The sequence below is a fragment of the Bos indicus genome, chromosome 8, assembly GCF_029378745.1.
Source record: "Bos indicus isolate NIAB-ARS_2022 breed Sahiwal x Tharparkar chromosome 8, NIAB-ARS_B.indTharparkar_mat_pri_1.0, whole genome shotgun sequence".
Classification (NCBI taxonomy): domain Eukaryota; kingdom Metazoa; phylum Chordata; class Mammalia; order Artiodactyla; family Bovidae; genus Bos; species Bos indicus.
Window position 1 is genome coordinate 46,438,931 of NC_091767.1, and position 17,397 is coordinate 46,456,327.

General features: G+C 36.9%; 2 protein-coding genes across 8 annotated transcripts in view; one reads left to right on the plus strand and one right to left on the minus strand.

Annotated features, from left to right (window-relative positions):
• Positions 1-17,397, plus strand: part of SMC5 (structural maintenance of chromosomes 5) — a 117,859-nt gene that overhangs the window by 89,132 nt on the left and 11,330 nt on the right. For all 5 annotated transcript variants that reach the window (XM_070794641.1, XM_070794643.1, XM_070794642.1 and 2 more), the window contains 6 exons: positions 6,353-6,447; positions 7,046-7,178; positions 9,647-9,820; positions 11,074-11,243; positions 13,573-13,696; positions 13,975-14,097. In XM_070794641.1, coding sequence (XP_070650742.1) covers positions 6,353-6,447; positions 7,046-7,178; positions 9,647-9,820; positions 11,074-11,243; positions 13,573-13,696; positions 13,975-14,097 — 819 coding nt within the window. The remainder of the gene's footprint in view (positions 1-6,352; positions 6,448-7,045; positions 7,179-9,646; positions 9,821-11,073; positions 11,244-13,572; positions 13,697-13,974; positions 14,098-17,397) is intronic.
• KLF9 (KLF transcription factor 9) overlaps positions 11,779-17,397 on the minus strand; it is a 101,654-nt gene continuing 96,035 nt past the window's right edge. Inside the window, exons 5-6 of one of the 3 annotated variants that reach the window (XR_011568053.1) lie at positions 16,514-16,622; positions 11,779-12,168 (exon numbers count right to left, since the gene is read on the minus strand). The gene's annotated coding sequence lies outside the window, so the exon portion shown is untranslated. Of the gene's footprint in view, positions 16,623-17,397 lie in introns of all 3 variants that reach the window. The other 2 variants (XR_011568054.1, XR_011568052.1) reach the window with 2 other exon arrangements.

Genomic DNA, 17,397 nt, shown 5'->3' on the forward strand with positions numbered 1-17,397 from the left:
CTTATGTAAAATCATTCAAATTCACTAATTTCTTTTTTGTGCCATTACTGAGGATTGAATTTGTTTTACAAAAGGACAAACAGCCCATAATTCCATCTGTAACATATTTTGAAATTATGATTTGGAATTAATATGAAGTAATTCTGTCACATTAAGAAAAAGAAACATCTTAATGATAAGCCTTTGGTCTTGGACATCCTTTTTGGAAATGTATTGGAATGAACTCAGTTTTTCTTTGGAGAGGGAAATAATATAATATTGCTTCTTATTATAAATAAAACATCTGCACTTCCCTGATGGTCCAGTGGGTAAGACTGTACTTCCAGTGCGGCGAGTACAGGTTCAGTTCCTGGTTGGCGAATTGAGGTCCCATGGGCTGCATGGTGCACCCAAATAAATGAAACTTTAAAAAGAGTGAGAATCCTATGTCTGACTAGAAAAACACCACTGACCAAGAATCTAAGCCACTAGAAACCAGCATGGCTCAAACTTTGAATTCTGGCTTTGCTGCTGTTTTCAAAAACTCAGTGCTTTGTATCTTAATTTCTTCACTGTAAAATGGAGATAATATCTACTTCAAAATATGGTCATGATTAAATAAATTATTAAATGAAAAAGTTAAGAGCAGTGTTAGGTACTGTAGTTTTCACTGTATAATATTAATATATATTGTGAGCTATGTATGTTACTGTCTTGTCAGTAAGATTTCTTTTTCCTTTTGCAATATGCCTTCTACTTTTTAAAAAACCCTGGAAAGATGAACTTTTTCTAGTAAGTCTAAGTAAGGACAGGACCCTGAATCAGCTTAAGTGGTCCTCTGTTTCTCTGGTACCCAAGTTACTGGGGAAAATCTTTACTTTCTTTGACTTTCACTATATTGACCGCCTTCTGGTTTGGGAGTTGGCAAGGAATATGAATATATGATGACCAGATAAAAAGGCTGAATCTACAGAAGTATAAAATGGATTCCAAAAAGTTAAGCATTTGTGTAGTTAGAGCTATTTAAGTCTAAACAGTTGGGTTCTTGACCTGATGTCACTGAAAAAGTAGTTTACTTGGATTATAAGTCTGTGAGACATGGTACAGTGTGAAGGGCCTGGAGTCAGGTGTAATTAGATGTTTTCTGTTTTCTAAATTATCAGCTTAGCCTACACTGAGTAACTGGATTTGCCTCAAAAACTCATGCTTCCTCTGTGCTAAGAATTTGAACCATATAATAAGACATTTGTGTCCACCTCTTTTGTGACCCCATGACTGTAGCCACCAGGCTCCTCTGTTCATGGGATTTCCCAGGCAAGAATACTGGAGTGGGTTGCCATTCCCTTCTCTAGGGGATCTTCCCAACTAAGGGATCAAACCTGTGTCTCCTGCATCTCCTGCATTGGCAGGTGCATTCTTTTACCACTGAACCACCAGGGAAGCCCCAATAATATGACATAGGTTCCAGGAAATTTGACCTTTTATTTTTCTTGTATTATGAGAACTATCCATTGTATCTCATTATTAGGACTAGAACTGCTTGTATGTGTGATTTTTTGTGTGTGTATATTTTAAATTATGAAGTTTATTGTATGTAATCTCCTCATGTAATTATGTCTTCTAGAATACCATTTCCCATCCTTTGGTAACTTACAAACCAGTTGCTCAACTGTGTTGTTGTTCAGTCACTCAATTGTGTCAGACTCTTTGTGAACCCATGAACTGCAGCACACCAGGCTTCCCTGTCCTTCGTTGTTTGCCAGAGTTTGCTTAAACCCATTTCCATTGAGTCGGTGATGCCATCCAGCCATCTCATCCTCTGTGGTCCCTTTCTCCTACAGCTTCCAATCTTTCCCAGCATCAGGGTTTTTCCCGTGAGTCAGCTCTTCCTATCAGGTGGCCAGAGTATTGGAGTTTCAGCTTCAGCATCAGTCCTTCCAGTGAATGTTCAGGACTGATTTCCTTTAGGATTGTCTGGTTTGATCTTGCAGTCTAAGGGACTCTCAAGAGTCTTCTCCAACACCACAGTTCAAAGGCATCAGTTCTTTGGCACTCAGCCTTTTTTATTGTCCAGCTCTCACATCTGTACATGGCTACTGGAAAAACCAGAGCTTTGACTATATGGACCTTTGTCATCAAAGTAATGTCTTTGCTTTTCATTACACTGTCTAGCTTTGTCATAGCTTTTCTATCAGGGAGCAGGCGTCTTTTAATTTCATGGCTGCAGTCACCATTTTCAGTGATTCTGGAGCCCAAGAAAATAAAATCCGTCTCTGTTTTTGTTGTTTCCCATCTATTTGCCATGAAACGATGGTATTAGATGCCATGATCTTAGTTTTTTGAATGTTGAATTTTAAGCCAGCTTTTTCATTCTCCTCTTTCACCTTCATCAAGAGGCTCTTTAATTCCTCTTTGCTTTCTGCCATTAAGGTGGTGTCATCTTCATATCTTTATTGATATTTCTCCCAGCAATCTTGATTTCAGGTTATGCCTTATGCAGCCTGACATTTTGCATCACGTACTCTGCGTAGGGGTTAGATAAGCGGGGTGACGGCATTACAGCCTTGATTTACTCCTTTCCCAATTTTGAACCATTCTGTTGTTCCATATCTGGTTCTCGCTATTGCTTGACCTGCATACAGGTTTCACAGGAGTCAGGCAAGGCAGTCTGGTATTCCCATCTCTTGAAAAATTTTCCACAGTTTGTTGTGATCCACAGAGTCAGAGGCTTCAGCATAGTTGGTGAAGCAGTAGATGTTTTTTTGGAACTCTCTTGCTTTTTCTATGATCCAGTAGATGTTGGCAGTTTGATCTCTGGTTTCTTTGCTTTTTCTAAATCCAGCTTGTTGTACATCTGGAAGTTCTTGGTTCACATACTGTTGAAGCCTACCTTGAAGGATTTTGAGCATTACCCTGCAAGCATGTGAAATGAGTGCAATTGTGCAGTAGTTTCAACATTATTTGGACTTGCGTTTTTTGAGGATTGGAATGAAAACTGACCTTTTCCAGTCCTGTGGCCACTGCTGAGTTTTCCAGATTTGCTGACATATTGAGTGCAGCACTTTAACAGCATCATACTTTAGGCTTTGAAATAGCTTAGCTGGAATTCCATCACCTCCACTAGCTTTGTTCGTAATGATGCTTCCTAAAGCACATTTGACTTCGCACTCCAGGATGTCAAGCTCTAGGTGAGTGATCACACCATCGTGGTTATCTGGGTCATGAAGATCTTTTTTGTACAGTTCTTCTTTGTACTCTTGTCTATGTGTCTGACTCTGCAACCTCATGGACTGTACAGTCCATGGAATTCTCCAGGGCAGAATACTGGAGTGGGTAGCCGTTCCCTTCTCCAAGGGATCTTCCCAGGTCATCCACATTGCAAGTAGATTATTTACCAGCTGAACCACACGGGAAGCCCATGTTCTTGCCACCTCTTCTTAATATCTTCTGCTTCTGTTAGGTCTATACTGTTTCTGTCCTTTATTGTGCCCATCTTTGCATGAAATGTTCCATTGGTATCTCCAGTTTTCTTGAAGAGATCTCTAATCTTTACCATTCTATTGTTTTCCTCTGTTTCTTTGCATTGTTCACTTAAAAGGCTTTCTTATCTCTCCTTACTGTTCTTTGGAACTCTGCATTCAGATGGGTGTATCTTTGCCTTTTTCCTTTGCCTTTCACTTCTCTTCTTTACTCAGCTATTTGTAAGGCCTCCTCAGACAACCATTTACCTTCTTGCATTTCTTTTTCTTGGGGATGGTTTTGGTCACCACCTCTATACAGTGTGACGAACCTCCGTCTATAGTTCTTCAGGCAGGAGACTGCCTGCCTGAAGATCTAATCCCTTCCATCTGTTTGTCACTTCTACTCTATAATCGTAAGGAATTTGATTTAGGAAGTACTTGAGTAGCCTAGTGGTTTCCCTATGTTCTTCAGTTTAAGTCTGAATTTTGCAATAAGGAGTTCATGATGTGAGCCACAGTTAGCTCCTTGTTTTGTTTTTGCTGACTGTATAGAGCTTCTCCATCTTCGGCTACAAAGAATATAAACAGTCTGATTTCTATATTGACCATCTGGTGATGTCCATGTGTAGAGTCTTCTCTTGTGTTGTTGGAAGAAAGCGTTTGCTATGAGCAATGTGTTCTCTTGGTAAAACTGTTAGCTTTTGCCCTACTTCATTTTGTATTACAGGACCAAACTTGCCTGTTACTCCAGGTATCTCTCGACTTCCTACTTTTGCATTCCAGTCCCCTATGATGAAAAGGACATCTTTTTTGTGTGTGTGTGTGTGTGTTCTAGAAGGTCTTGTAGATCTTCAGCTTAGGCTTCTTCAGCATTAGTGTTTGGGGCATAGACTTGGATTACTGTGGTATTGAATGGTTTGCCTTGCAGACAAACAGATCATTTTGTCATTTTTGAGATTGCACCCAAGTACTACATTTCAGTCTCTTTTTTTGACTGTGAGGGCCACTCCGTTCTTTCTAAGGGATTCTTGCTCACAGTAGTAGATATAATGTTCATCTAAATTAAATTTGCCCATTCCTGTCCATTTTAGTTCAGATTTCTAAAATGTCGATGTTCATTCTTGCCATCTTCTGTTTGACCACTTCCAATTTACCTTGATTCATGGAGCTAACATTCCAGGTTTCTGTGTAATACTGTTCTTTAGAGCAGCGGACTTTACTTTCACCACCAGACACATCCACAACTGGGCATTGTTTCCACTTTGGCTCAGCTTCTTCATTCCTTCTGAAGCTATTTCTCTCCTCTCCTCCAAACTGGAGAACAACTATTCCAAAGAAGTTCTGAGTCACTGCTGCAAAAGTTCTAGGTCCCACAACAGACTTCCCAACCTGGGGATCCAACAAAGGGATTGAGAATCCCCAGGGAATTTGACTTTGAAGGACAGTGGGATTTGATTACAGACTTCCGTAGGACTGGGAAACAGAGACACTTGGAGGACACAAGCAAAATCTTGTGCACACCAGGACCCAGGAAAAAGCAGTGGTGATGCCACAAGAGACTGAGGCAGACTTAACCTTATGTGTGTTTGGGAGCCTGGCAGAGGCATAGGTCAGTGGTGGCCTACCGCTGGGTTGGGGGCTCTGACTGCAACATTCCTGGGAGGCAGGGCATGCTGGCATAAGTCCTTTTGAAGGAGGTTGCCATTACTGCCATTACCCCTACCATAGTTTGCCCTCAGGCCACAATACAGGGAGGGAACACAGCCCCATCAGTCATGACTTATATAGTGTCAGTTGCTCAGTCGTGTCTGACTCTTTGCAACCGCATGGTCTGTCCACGGAATTCTCCAGGCAAGGATACTGGAGTGGGTTGCCATTCCCTTCTCCAGGGGATCTTCCTGACCCAGAGATCAAACGTGGGTCTCCTGAATTGCAGGCAGATACTTTACCATATGAACTACCAGTGAAGTCCAAATAAATGAAGAAGAAAAAGCACTTCCTCATATAGTAGAATACCAACTAATAAATACAGAAAGAACAATTAGAATCATTAATGGTTCTTAAACCTATTAGGTAGTTCCATGAGCAACAGAGTATTTTTAGTCTCTCCACATACATAATTACAAACAGAAAAGTAGTTGACAGATCTTTTTGTTCTTTTTCAATCTTTTACCTCTTTATTGTGCTTCACTACATTGTCTAGCTCTTCTAGGACAATGCTGAAAAAAAAGTGGTAAGATTTGATATCTCTACTTGTTCCCAAGCGTAGGGGGGAAGCACTTAATAATCCACAATTAAGTACTATGTCTGCTATATGCTTATCATAGATGCCCTTTATCACATTGAGGAAGTTTCCTTCTGTTCCTAGTTAGCTGAAAATTCTGAGATAATCTTATGGCTTTTGTACTGTATTCTGACAATACAGTAAGTTAGATTGATGTAGCATTCAGAGTCAACCAATCTCATATTCCTGGGATAAACTTGACTGGGTCGTGTATAGTGTTTATATATTGCTAGATTCTGTTTACTAATATTTTGTTAAGGATTTTTGTGTATGTGTTCAGGAGGGATATTGTAGTGTTTTTGTCAGGATTATACTGGAATCATAAAATGACTTGGGAAGTATCCCGTCCTTCTGTGTTCTGAAAAGGAGTCTTGGTGTTACTGCTTCCTTATCTGTTTGATAGACTTTATCAGTGAAAATAATAAAAGAAATGTACTTTCTGTGAAAACACATAGCTATTAATATCACCACACTAAAAAGTTTTTTTTATGAGTACCATTAAATATGTAGTGAGTGTTCAATTTTTTGATTATCCCATGAATGCCAGTAAGAATAATATCATAACTTTAGAAATCTTCATTGAAAGTATGTGGTAATTAAAGTAGTATTTTATTTTCCTTGTATTAAGGTTCGTGACAATAAAAAATTAAGAGTAAATGCTGTTATTGCTCCTAAGAATTCATACGCAGACAAAGCGCCTTCAAGATCTTTGAATGACCTGAAGTAAGTCTTAAAATAGTATTAGAACTAAGCTGTTTTTTTGAATATTGAGTCATCATTTATCTCTTATTAAATATATTTAAATTATCTCTCTTTCACACAAATATATTTGTTACAGGCTGTATTATTCCCTTTTAGGATCTCTTCTTAAGTCTAAAAAGGCAAAATCTAGGCCCAGGAACAGATGGTGGCATTCTTAGTATATGATGGTGATTTTTCAAATCATTGGAATAATATTGGACTATTTAGTGAGCTCTTAAAATAGTTGGTTAGTTATTGGGGAAATAGAAGGATAAATCACTTCATAATGTAAAAGTAATTTCCAGAAGGATCAAATGGAAATACTACAGTTATAAAACCTACTACAAGTAAATAAACTCTTAACTCTGTATAAAAGCAATGGTAGAAACCACAAAAGAAGAGATTAATAGTTTGTAATTATAAATATTAAACTTATCAGGAAATAAAATCACTTAAGTGATTAACTTCCTGTACCATCATTCATTTATATTTTATTTATTGTTTATTCACTTGTCAACTATGAGATTTTTTTTTAATGCTGTTTTAAGAAGAAAATCCTAAAAGTTGCTTTTCCTTGCAGACAGTATGGATTTTTCTCTTATTTGCGAGAGTTATTTGATGCCCCTGACCCTGTCATGAGTTACCTTTGCTGCCAGTATCACATTCATGAAGTTCCTGTAGGAACTGAAAGAACCAGAGAAAAAATTGAACGGGTAAGAAAATACTGAATCAGTACCAAAAATGTAGTTTTGTTAAAACTTCTTAAAGGCAAAGAAAACTTGTGAGAAATTTAAAGAAACGTGTCATTGTTTTTAACTAAACAGGAATTACCTGGATATTTTACATTTCTAATATTACATAGGACAATGAATGTTGACCAATACTTTATGACAGTAAGGATGTGGAGTTACCTAAATAAATACTTAATACCTGTAGGGTAACTAAATTAAAGCCTGAAAAGAGACACCTGACTCTCTTATTGAATTCTGCTTTGCTTGACAGACCTTTGTTCAAACATTAATGGTTTATTCATTTAAATTCTTGTATTCTAGATTATTTTTCAGACAGATTATACTTTAGGATGGTAGGCTAGGATATAGAACTGTTCTGGTAAGCCCTCCCCTTAAAGTTCCATTTAAGATTATCTCATAAGTGAATGATCACTCTTAAGAGGATCTCCTTCTCTTACCTGACAGAGCCACCTAAACTCTTAGGTTCCTGTGTTCTGCCGATGCTTCGAGTTTTCTTCTCCTTACCAATAGTCTCCAAGACTCCAAACCACCTTCAGTGCTTTAATCATAGGCAGAAACAGTGAAGAAGTCTTTCTAGAACAGGTTTTTCCATAATACTAAGTTACCATGTTAATACTGCTTATATGCATTTACAGACCTAACTGCTATTTATAATACTGAATTTATTAGAGAATGTGTTTTAAGTTTTTAACAGCCAGTCTACAAATATCCCTAGGATATTCATTTGTAGGCTGGCGCTTTTGTATACCTCATTAACAAAAGATAGAAATGGGGCCCCATTACTAACCCATTTTGCGAAGACAAGCAAATTATTAAGTTGCATATCATATTATGGTGATCATTTGGGGAAACCAGGAAAATAGAACTCTCCATGTGTGTGTACCCCTCTTTAATACTCATTGATGGGGTTTGAAAAAAGACAATATACACAGACCTTCCAATTTCTGTCATAACTTCACGGGTAGGTAGGGTGCTACCTCTTAAGGTTAGGATAGTAGGCATTCTTTACTATTGCAGAAAGACTAGAAAATTTGCTAAGGGCTTTCATAGCTTTACTCTGGTGCAAAAAGGGATAGTACTGCACTTGGAAAATCCTTTCACTTTTTGAACAGTTCTTCAAGTTGAAATATTTTTACATGCTTACTTTTTAACATTCTGTTTAGGTCACCTAGAGAGCTTTAACTCTACTGTCTCTACTAGAAAAAAGAACATGGTACATAGAAAAGCAAACTCAGACACCTAGTAAAGCCCTTAACATTGTCTTGGCCATCTTTCAGAAAATACAAACCTGCACTGAGGAAATTTACTATCTAAACATTTCATGTCTACCTCCTAACAACAATGGTCGTATTTTCTCCCTTAGAAAAAAAATAACATTCTATAGTGTAAGTTTTGCTTTATTATCAAATTCTGACATTTAGACTCTGTAAATGATTATTTTCATGACACGTGGTGGGAAGCCTAGCGTCATGTGGGCTCTCCTTTCATTTCAAATTACTGAACATTTGTGGGTGCCAGTTTATACCCTGTTAAGCTAAGTATGCTTAAATATGTCATATCTCGTCACTTAGATTGTAAACTTCTGCAGAGAAACAAGCCACAAGAATACTGGTAGTAAACCTTTCGAGACTGGAAAAAACGACATTAAAGCAGCCTATTCTTTATAAATATACAGAATGTTACGATGTTTAGAATGTGCGTAGTTTATGAAACTCCTTAATAAATTCTTGAGAGAAAAACTCTCCCCCAAAATGCAAAAAGAAGTCTTTGAAATCCTTGAAAAGCATGTGCATTAAGTATTCCCCAAGTATATAGGAATTAAATATGAGTATGTATCTTTGAACAATATAACTAAGGGGAAGGGAGAGTAAATGTATTAGTTGAGATAACAGACTTCATTCTGCTGCGCAACTGACTCCCCAAAAGTACACCTACTTGGGAGAAATTGTATAGTGAAGTAGAAGTGTAGCCAACTTTGGTAGTTGTTTCCGTTTTCTCCCAGTTCTCTTCCTTAGTGTTATTTTCAAATAATAACCTGAAATTTATCACTCACCTTTTTAGAGATGTTGGATTACATTTCTTTTAAAAAATGAAAATTAATATATTTTGATCTAAAATTCACTTGATCTGTATTTTTAATTCTTTAGTCCTTTTTTTTTTTAATGTTACAATTATTCTTGTGCTTAGTCGCTCAGTCATGTCTGACTCTCTGTGACTCCATGTACTGTAACTCACTTAGGCTTCTCATGGGGGTTCTCCAGGCAAGAATACGGGAGTGGGTTGCCACGCCCTCCTCCAGGAGATCTTCCCAACCCAGGGATCAAACCCAGCTCTCCTGCATTGCAAGCAGATTCTTTACGTCTGAGCCACCAGGGAAGCCCCATCCAATAATTTTTAGATGTCTACTAAATGTTTATTTTACATTATAGGTAATACAGGAAACCCGATTAAAACAAATTTATACAGCAGAAGAAAAGTATGTGGTGAAAACTTCTTTTTATTCAAACAAAGTCATTTCAAGTAACACATCCCTAAAAGTAGCTCAGTTTCTCACAGTCACCGTGGATCTAGAGCAAAGACGACACTTAGAAGAACAGCTAAAGGTTGGTCACTTTATTTTACGGTGTTGTGTTAGTTTCTGGTATGCAGCAACCTGAGTCAGTTATAATCTTTTTCATTGTGGTTTGATACAGGATATTGAATATAATTCCCTGTGCTATACAGTAGGACCTTGTTGTTTATCCATTCTGTATATAATAGTGTGCATCTGTTAATTCCCAACCCTAATCCATCTGACCCTACCTCACCCTTTTGCTTGGCAACTACAAATCTGTTCTCTGCATCCAAGTCTGGTTAAGAAATTTGTGTCACATTTTAGATTGTGCATAGAAGTGATATGGTATTTGTTTTTCTGACTTACTTAACCTAGTATATTGTTGTAGATAGCATTACTTCATTCTTTTATAGCTAAGTATTATTTCATTGAATATACCATTCATTGAATACACCAAAGGTACATTGAATGTACCGTTCTTTATCCATTCACCTGTTGATGGACATAGATTGTATCCATGTCTTGGCTGTTGTAAATAGTGCTGCTGTGAACATTGGGGTGCATGTTTCTTTTCAAATTATAGTTTTGTCTGCATATATGCCCAGGAGTGGGATTGCTGGATCGTATGGTAACTATTTTTAGTTTTTTGAGGAACCTCCATACTATTTTCCATGATGGCTGAACCAATTTACATTCTCACCAACAGTGTAGGAGGGTTCCCTTTTCTGTGCACCCTCTCCAGCATTTATTATTTGTTTACTTTTTAAAATGATGGCCACTCTGGGTGGTATGAGGCGGTACTCTGTTGTGGTTTCGATTTGCATTTCTCTAATATTATTAGGAATGTGGAGCATTTTTTCATGTGCCTATTGACCATTTGTTTCTCTTCTTTGGATAAATATCTATTTAAGTCTTCTGCTCATTTAGTGTTTGGATTGTTTGTGTTTATGTTACTGAGCTGTTTAGTATATTTTGGAAATTAAGTCCTTCTCAGTCACATCCTTTGCAAATATTTTTTTCCAGTCCATAGGTTGTCTTTTTGTTTATGGTTTCCTTTACTGTGTAAAACTTGTAAGTTTGATTAAGTCCATTTGTGTTTTTTTTTGCTTTTATTTGTGTTGTCTTGGGAGATTGACTTAAGAAAACATTGGTATGATTTATGTCAGAGAATTATGGTGTTAACGTCTTCTATTGAAGTTAAAGATTGGTTTATTTTGATTTGAGTATTTAAAAAGAATATTAACTCAGTTTATAATACTTTAGTCTGTTTTAAATATACTAACAATGTTGCGTATTCCATAGGAAATTAATAGAAAATTGCAAGCAGTAGACTCAGGATTGATTGCCTTACATGAGACAAACAAGCATCTGGAACACAAAGATAATGAACTTAGACAAAAGAAGAAGGAGCTTCTTGAAAGGAAAACGAAGAAAAGACAACTGGAACAAAAAATTAGTTCCAAACTAGGAAGGTATCTTTCAGCCCTTTCTGGGATACAGGTTGGGAGGGTGATACAGATGCACTGTAAGGATATTATTAATTATATATACCTTGTAATGACAACACAGTTCCCACCAGCATGCTGTGTAGAGTTTCTCAAACTTAAACCCTTCTACCCAAAACACAGGACAGAGCAGGGGGAATCTTAAGTGTTGTGAATGTTTCTGTTCCTTGATCAGCTGTTTTCATCCCTGGAACCCATTCTGTTCTTCAAAATTATTGAGGACCTTGAGGAAGGTTTGCTTATATGAATTATATCTATTGATATTAACCAAATTAGAAATTAAATTCATTATATGTTAACAAAAAATATTTATGAGAAACAATTTTCCAAACAAAATACATTTAGTAAGAAGAGGGACATTATTTTTACATTTGTAAATCTCTTTGGATGAAGTTAGTTATTTTTTCATAAGTGCTTCTGCATTCACTTGGTTGCGAGATGTTTTGGTTGAAGTATATGAAGAAAATCTGGCCCCACATATATATGCAAGTGGAAAAGGGAGGACTTGTCAGCATACGTATTCTTTAATGTTACATCAAAACTTGCCAAAGTATGGTTTGTTAACGTTTAACTGCAACATGGAATCTAAAATCATTAGTGAAGGAATATACTCTTACATTACCATAGGTGCATCTTTTACCCATGAATGACTTTGTTACATTATGCTAGCTTACTGTGAGATCCCAGGCAGTTGTTCTCAGAGCTGATTGTAAGTTTTGTTTTGAACTTAGATGTTTTGTAGAAACTTGGAATATATAAGATCAGATAAAAGCTGTTATAGTGTGTTCAGTCTAGGGGAGAGGAAAGTGAGTTCCAATTTCAAAGTTTTTCCATGCCCATTTCGGGACACAATGCAGACCTTTTTTGGTGATTGTTCTTTTGTGCTTCTTTCCTATAGAATAAAGATATAGGTATTAAAGACATAATAAATGACAGCTTGAGTACAGTATAAACTTACCTTGATTTAATAGTGTTTCTAAACACATAAGTTGAATATTTAAAATGCTTTTAAAATTTTTGTGTTTTTTTTTTAAAGCAAATTGCCTGTTAACTTTTAAAAGTCAGTAGCGTATGTACGTTGGTTGCTTAAAAGAGGATATATTTGCTGAGTCTTAACTGCCTAGAATTCTTTTCTACATAAACCCTTCACTTTTACCTTCAGTCATCCACAAGTCAACCTTTTACTGTTGTTGGACTGCTGTATTGAACTCATTGTCTGAAACTAAACTTTCTCCTGGTAATGTTGAATTTTGTAGTGAAATAACCTTTCATATCCATTGTCATCCTGGCTGTCTCTTATCTATGGTTACTCTGGAATACTGCAGTGGTGACATGGTTAGTGGTCTCTCCATGACTCATCTCCTCCATTCAGTGCATACAGAATACTGTCATCAAGTTTATCATCTTTTCATGTTCCTGCCCCCTTCAAGATACCTGTGGTGGCTTCCTACCTTTACTGTATGAAATTTAAATATTGCTTTCCTTTAGATTGTCCTTCACGTTTTTCAAAATTGTCTTGCAGTCCACGCATTCTAATTTCCTCCCTCTCTGCCCCAACACACTCTTCACTCACCATTCAGTCCACTCTCTACAACATCCACTGAACTTGTTTATTCTTTTTTTTATTGCTTCCATCTTTGATTTTTCCCTGTAGTGGAAAGAACTTGGCCTTTGATGTCAAACACATTTTACAACTTAGTATCTGTAATGTTAGGTAACTTAAGTAAACTTCTCAGCCTTAGTGTCTCCATATTAAAAAGCAGAGTATTAACTTTTAGAATTGTACTGTCTTTTCATCATTATTATTTTACCTATTAGATTGCCACAGTTAAGCTCCTTAAGGGAAGGGACTGTTTTTATAAACAATGCTTATCACTTACGGACCAGACACTATATACTAAGTGTGTTGCATAGTTTGCCTTTTTTTAATCTTCACCAAAGCCCTGCAGAAGTACTATTATTATTTACAGTTTATAGAGGAGGAAACCAAAGCTTAGAAGAGTAGCTTGTTCAGTTATACTGCTCATTGGTGGCAAAGAGGAATTTTAAACCCAACTTTCTGACTCTAGATCCTATACCATTAGCACTAGCATTACCTAGACTATGCTGGGCACTTGATACATCTCAAAAAATAGTTTTCGATCCTGAGTGGTTGCATAAAATGATTAATCAGGAAGCTATCAGTTAACATCTGAATAGCATTGCTACATAGACCACAAAGCAGCAGGAAACGTGAGAATTTGGGCTCAATCCTTGTGTTTTCTCTGATTTCTACATCATTATGCATTTCATACAGTTTAAAGCTGATGGAACAGGATACTTGCAATCTTGAAGAGGAAGAACGAAAAGCAAGTACCAAAATCAAAGAAATAAATATTCAAAAAGCAAAACTTGTTACTGAATTAACAAACCTGATAAAGGTAATAAGACATTTTCATTTTAGTCATTTTTTTGTTGTTGGACGTCAATAGTAAAATCTTAGCAAGAGGTTTTTATAGGTAATTTCAGCTTTCTCTGTTTGACATTTCTCTTTATAGATCAGTAAATTGATTAAAAGTACTCATTAAGCTAAATTGTTTTATTCCAAATGACTCAAAGGAGAACTGTTTAAGATTGGAGAGAAGTATCAATCACATTAGAAAAATGTTAAGAAACTATATTGTTGTAAAATAAAACTCATAGAGGTTTTTATTCCTAGAATTGTACTGCTTTACATATACAAAAAGTAGATTTAATTCTTCAAAATACTACAGTGATCTCTGAGAAGAACAAATTAGAATCAGATTATATGGCAACCTCAGCACAGCTACGTATCACAGAGGTAACATTTTTGCTTTAATTTTTATTTTGGGACTTCAGTTTGAAAACTGTGTGTACATGTGTATATATATATCATGCCTTGCAGTGTGCAGTTTTGGGTATGCTATTTAGATTTCATGCACTTTGCTGATTAGGACGTAAAATTTGAAACCCTTTGTGTACATTTTTTTATTATTACCACCCTCCCCCATTTAAATAACAAATAGAGTACCTGATTTAGTCATTTGAAAACCAAAATCTTACCATGTCTGCTTTCTTAGCCGATACAAATTATAGTTAGTACTATTGCCAAGAATCAACTAGTAGCTTTTATTGCAGTTTGTGTCCCCTAAACTACAGATGAGTTCCAGTCAACACTCAGAATGGCCTTAGTGTGTGATCCTGGTGATTTCTGTTCTGATAAGTATTGAAACTGTTAATGATAAATATTGAAATGGGGAAGGACAGGGGGTGATGTACTAAGTTAACATAAATTCCAAAGAAGAACAAGCAACAAAATGAGGTCATAAGAGTGACAGTTTTTGAGTCTTTCAATCCTTTCCCAAAAATAGAAGAGCAACTGGGATACTATGACGACATAACAGCAAGCCCACGGACAATGTATACAACAGACTCAAAAGATGTAGGTGTACTGCAGTATATTCTCAGACTCATCGTCCAGGATTAGCATGAGGCTAGGTTAAGGGCTTAGTCCTTAATAAAACTGCCCTTCAGATGCCACCTGCACTTCTGACCAACTGGTGACTGATTCAAGGGTTCTCATGGCTCCCCCAAGTTCAATAATTGAGTGGCTTACAGAACTGAAGAAAAGGCTGTTCTCAACAATTACAGTTTTATTATATAAACAATACAAATCCCTCCTAGTCAAGAGGCATATAGGGCGGGGAGGGTCCTGCACACAGTTTCTGTACCCTTTTCTGGTGAAATAATTTGTTGCTCTCCTAGCACATCAGTGTTTAGAATTTTTACCAGGTTCCATTACCTAGGCATGACTGATTCGATCATTTGCCATATGGTTAAACTCGGTCTCTAGCCCTTCTCTCTGCAGTTTAAAAGACTGGGTGGGGATAATAATAAGACTCGATTTGTCTTTCTGGCATTGACTTCCCCCATCCTGAGTCACTCCTTAGCATAAACTCAGACACTCCTATCACTCAGAAAATTCCTAGGATTTTAGAGTCTTCCTCCCAAGAACCAGGGACAAACATCAGTCAAGTTCTGTGTTTTTACAACACCCAATCAGCAGCAGCATCAAGACTGGTATGGTATTAGAAAGTATGTGGTAAGAAACAAAGGGAAAGCTCAAAGAATCCAAAAATTAAGTCACCAGCAGGTTCTCATCTTTTAAGAAAAGAGGCCCCATTTGGTGTGGAAAGCTGAGCAGACCAATTTCAGAGCAGCTGAAACTGGGAGGTGACTTTTAGATTCCAGAAAGGTCAGGTGGTGCTGGGGTGATTCAGGTCCTGTGAACTAGCAACTCACGTGAAACTGCCTTGCAGAACAAAGTTGCTTACTGAGGAGAACTAGAACTACTGGGCAGGCTAAGGAGACAGCAAGCATGTGTTATGTGGGCCGAAGGCTGACACAGTAGCTAAAGGCACAACACTCTTAAACACAGAAGAAGGGAGACAGTGTAAGTAAAACAATATGTTTGCTGCCTGTCCTGTAGGTACTATTAGGAAATAAAAGGATACTACCTCAGATTAGATGCTTTGGGAGAGGGAAATGAGAGAGAATTTCAATATTGTTTATAGTAGAACTGAACTGAGTATGTCAAAGATACTCAGGCCACAAGGATATAAGATACTTGTGCATAAATACTCTTTCAAATAAAAATGGAAGGATGTTTAGCATACTTCTACATACATAATCAGAATAAAGACTTCTACACCTGCCGCCTTCCCTAACCTAGCAGGGGAGTCTCCTATCCATATTGTTAGTAGCAGCAGAAACAGTAATATTTTTGAGTTGAACTGATTACTCTGGAGAGTAGAAAGGTTCTTAATTATACTGTCCAGGGAAATAATCTCATTAGCTACTTGTCACACTAGGTTTTCTTACCTGGACATATACACAAACTCCCTCTCTGCAAGGTTTTTCCATACTAATCTTCTTGACTTTATTTTCTATTTCCTCAGCAATATTTTATATCATTGTTTCTCTTTTTTATATGTTAATCTGAAAGTTAGTTAGTAAATGCTTTTTATTTATAATTGTCTTACCAACCCTTTTGTAGGGTTCTCTTCTTTCTTGCACTGTGTTTTGGTAAGTGCTTGTTACTGACTGATCATAGTCACAACTATGCATTTTAAATAGTCAAGAATGATGAGTGAAAGATACAGAGAAGAGTAAGTCTATAGTAGTTCATTTTGTCTTTCATTTGTTCTTTTTTTCTTCTCACGTTTTCTGTCACTTACCACACTTGCTCTTATCTATTCTTCTTGCTGGTCTTCATTTGAAACAAAGGGAGATCATTTCCTTCCTTCTTTTCTTCCCCTCACCCCACTTTGGGGTTTGTCTTTTACCCTGATCATGGAAAACAAATTCATACACAAAAAAGATTGACACAGAATTTCAGTAGGGGTTGTGTTCATGAAGGAACTTAGGGATAACTAAACACCATTGAGTTTAATAACTTCCTCAAATTATTGGAGGGCAAATAGCGGAAAAGGGATCCAAACCCATTAAACATTTCGAGAGATATGTTATTACCATCTGGAATACTTTTACAAGTTAATAAGCTGACTGCACATAAATCCAGATATGGAGGTAGACAGATGGATGAACACGTTACTTAGTTTTTTACTTTGGGCAGGTTTCCTGACCACTCCAAGCGTTTTGTCTTCAGCCACAGATATTACAATACCTACCTCACTTGCAAGGCTATTGTGATAGTAAGTTTAATAATACATCAAGATGCTTAGTGCGCTCCCTAGCATGAAACATATATGGATTTACATCAAGATTCATATTATAAGAATTGGAAGTTGTTAAATTTATTTTTTATCCTACGATCAAATTTAGAAGTTGTGCTTTCATCTAATTTTCTTTACCTACCTGCTTGCTACTCTCCCACAAAAACTGAACTTCAGGGAAGACTTTTTTTTTCTATTTAGAGCAGGGCAAAGACTAATAGAGTTTTGCCAAGAAAATGCACTGGTCATAACAAACACCCTCTTCCAACAACACAAGAGAAGACTCTATACATGGACATCACCAGATGGTCAACACCGAAATCCGACTGATTATCTTCTTTGCAGCCAAAGATGGAGACACTCTATACAGTCAGCAAAAACAAGAC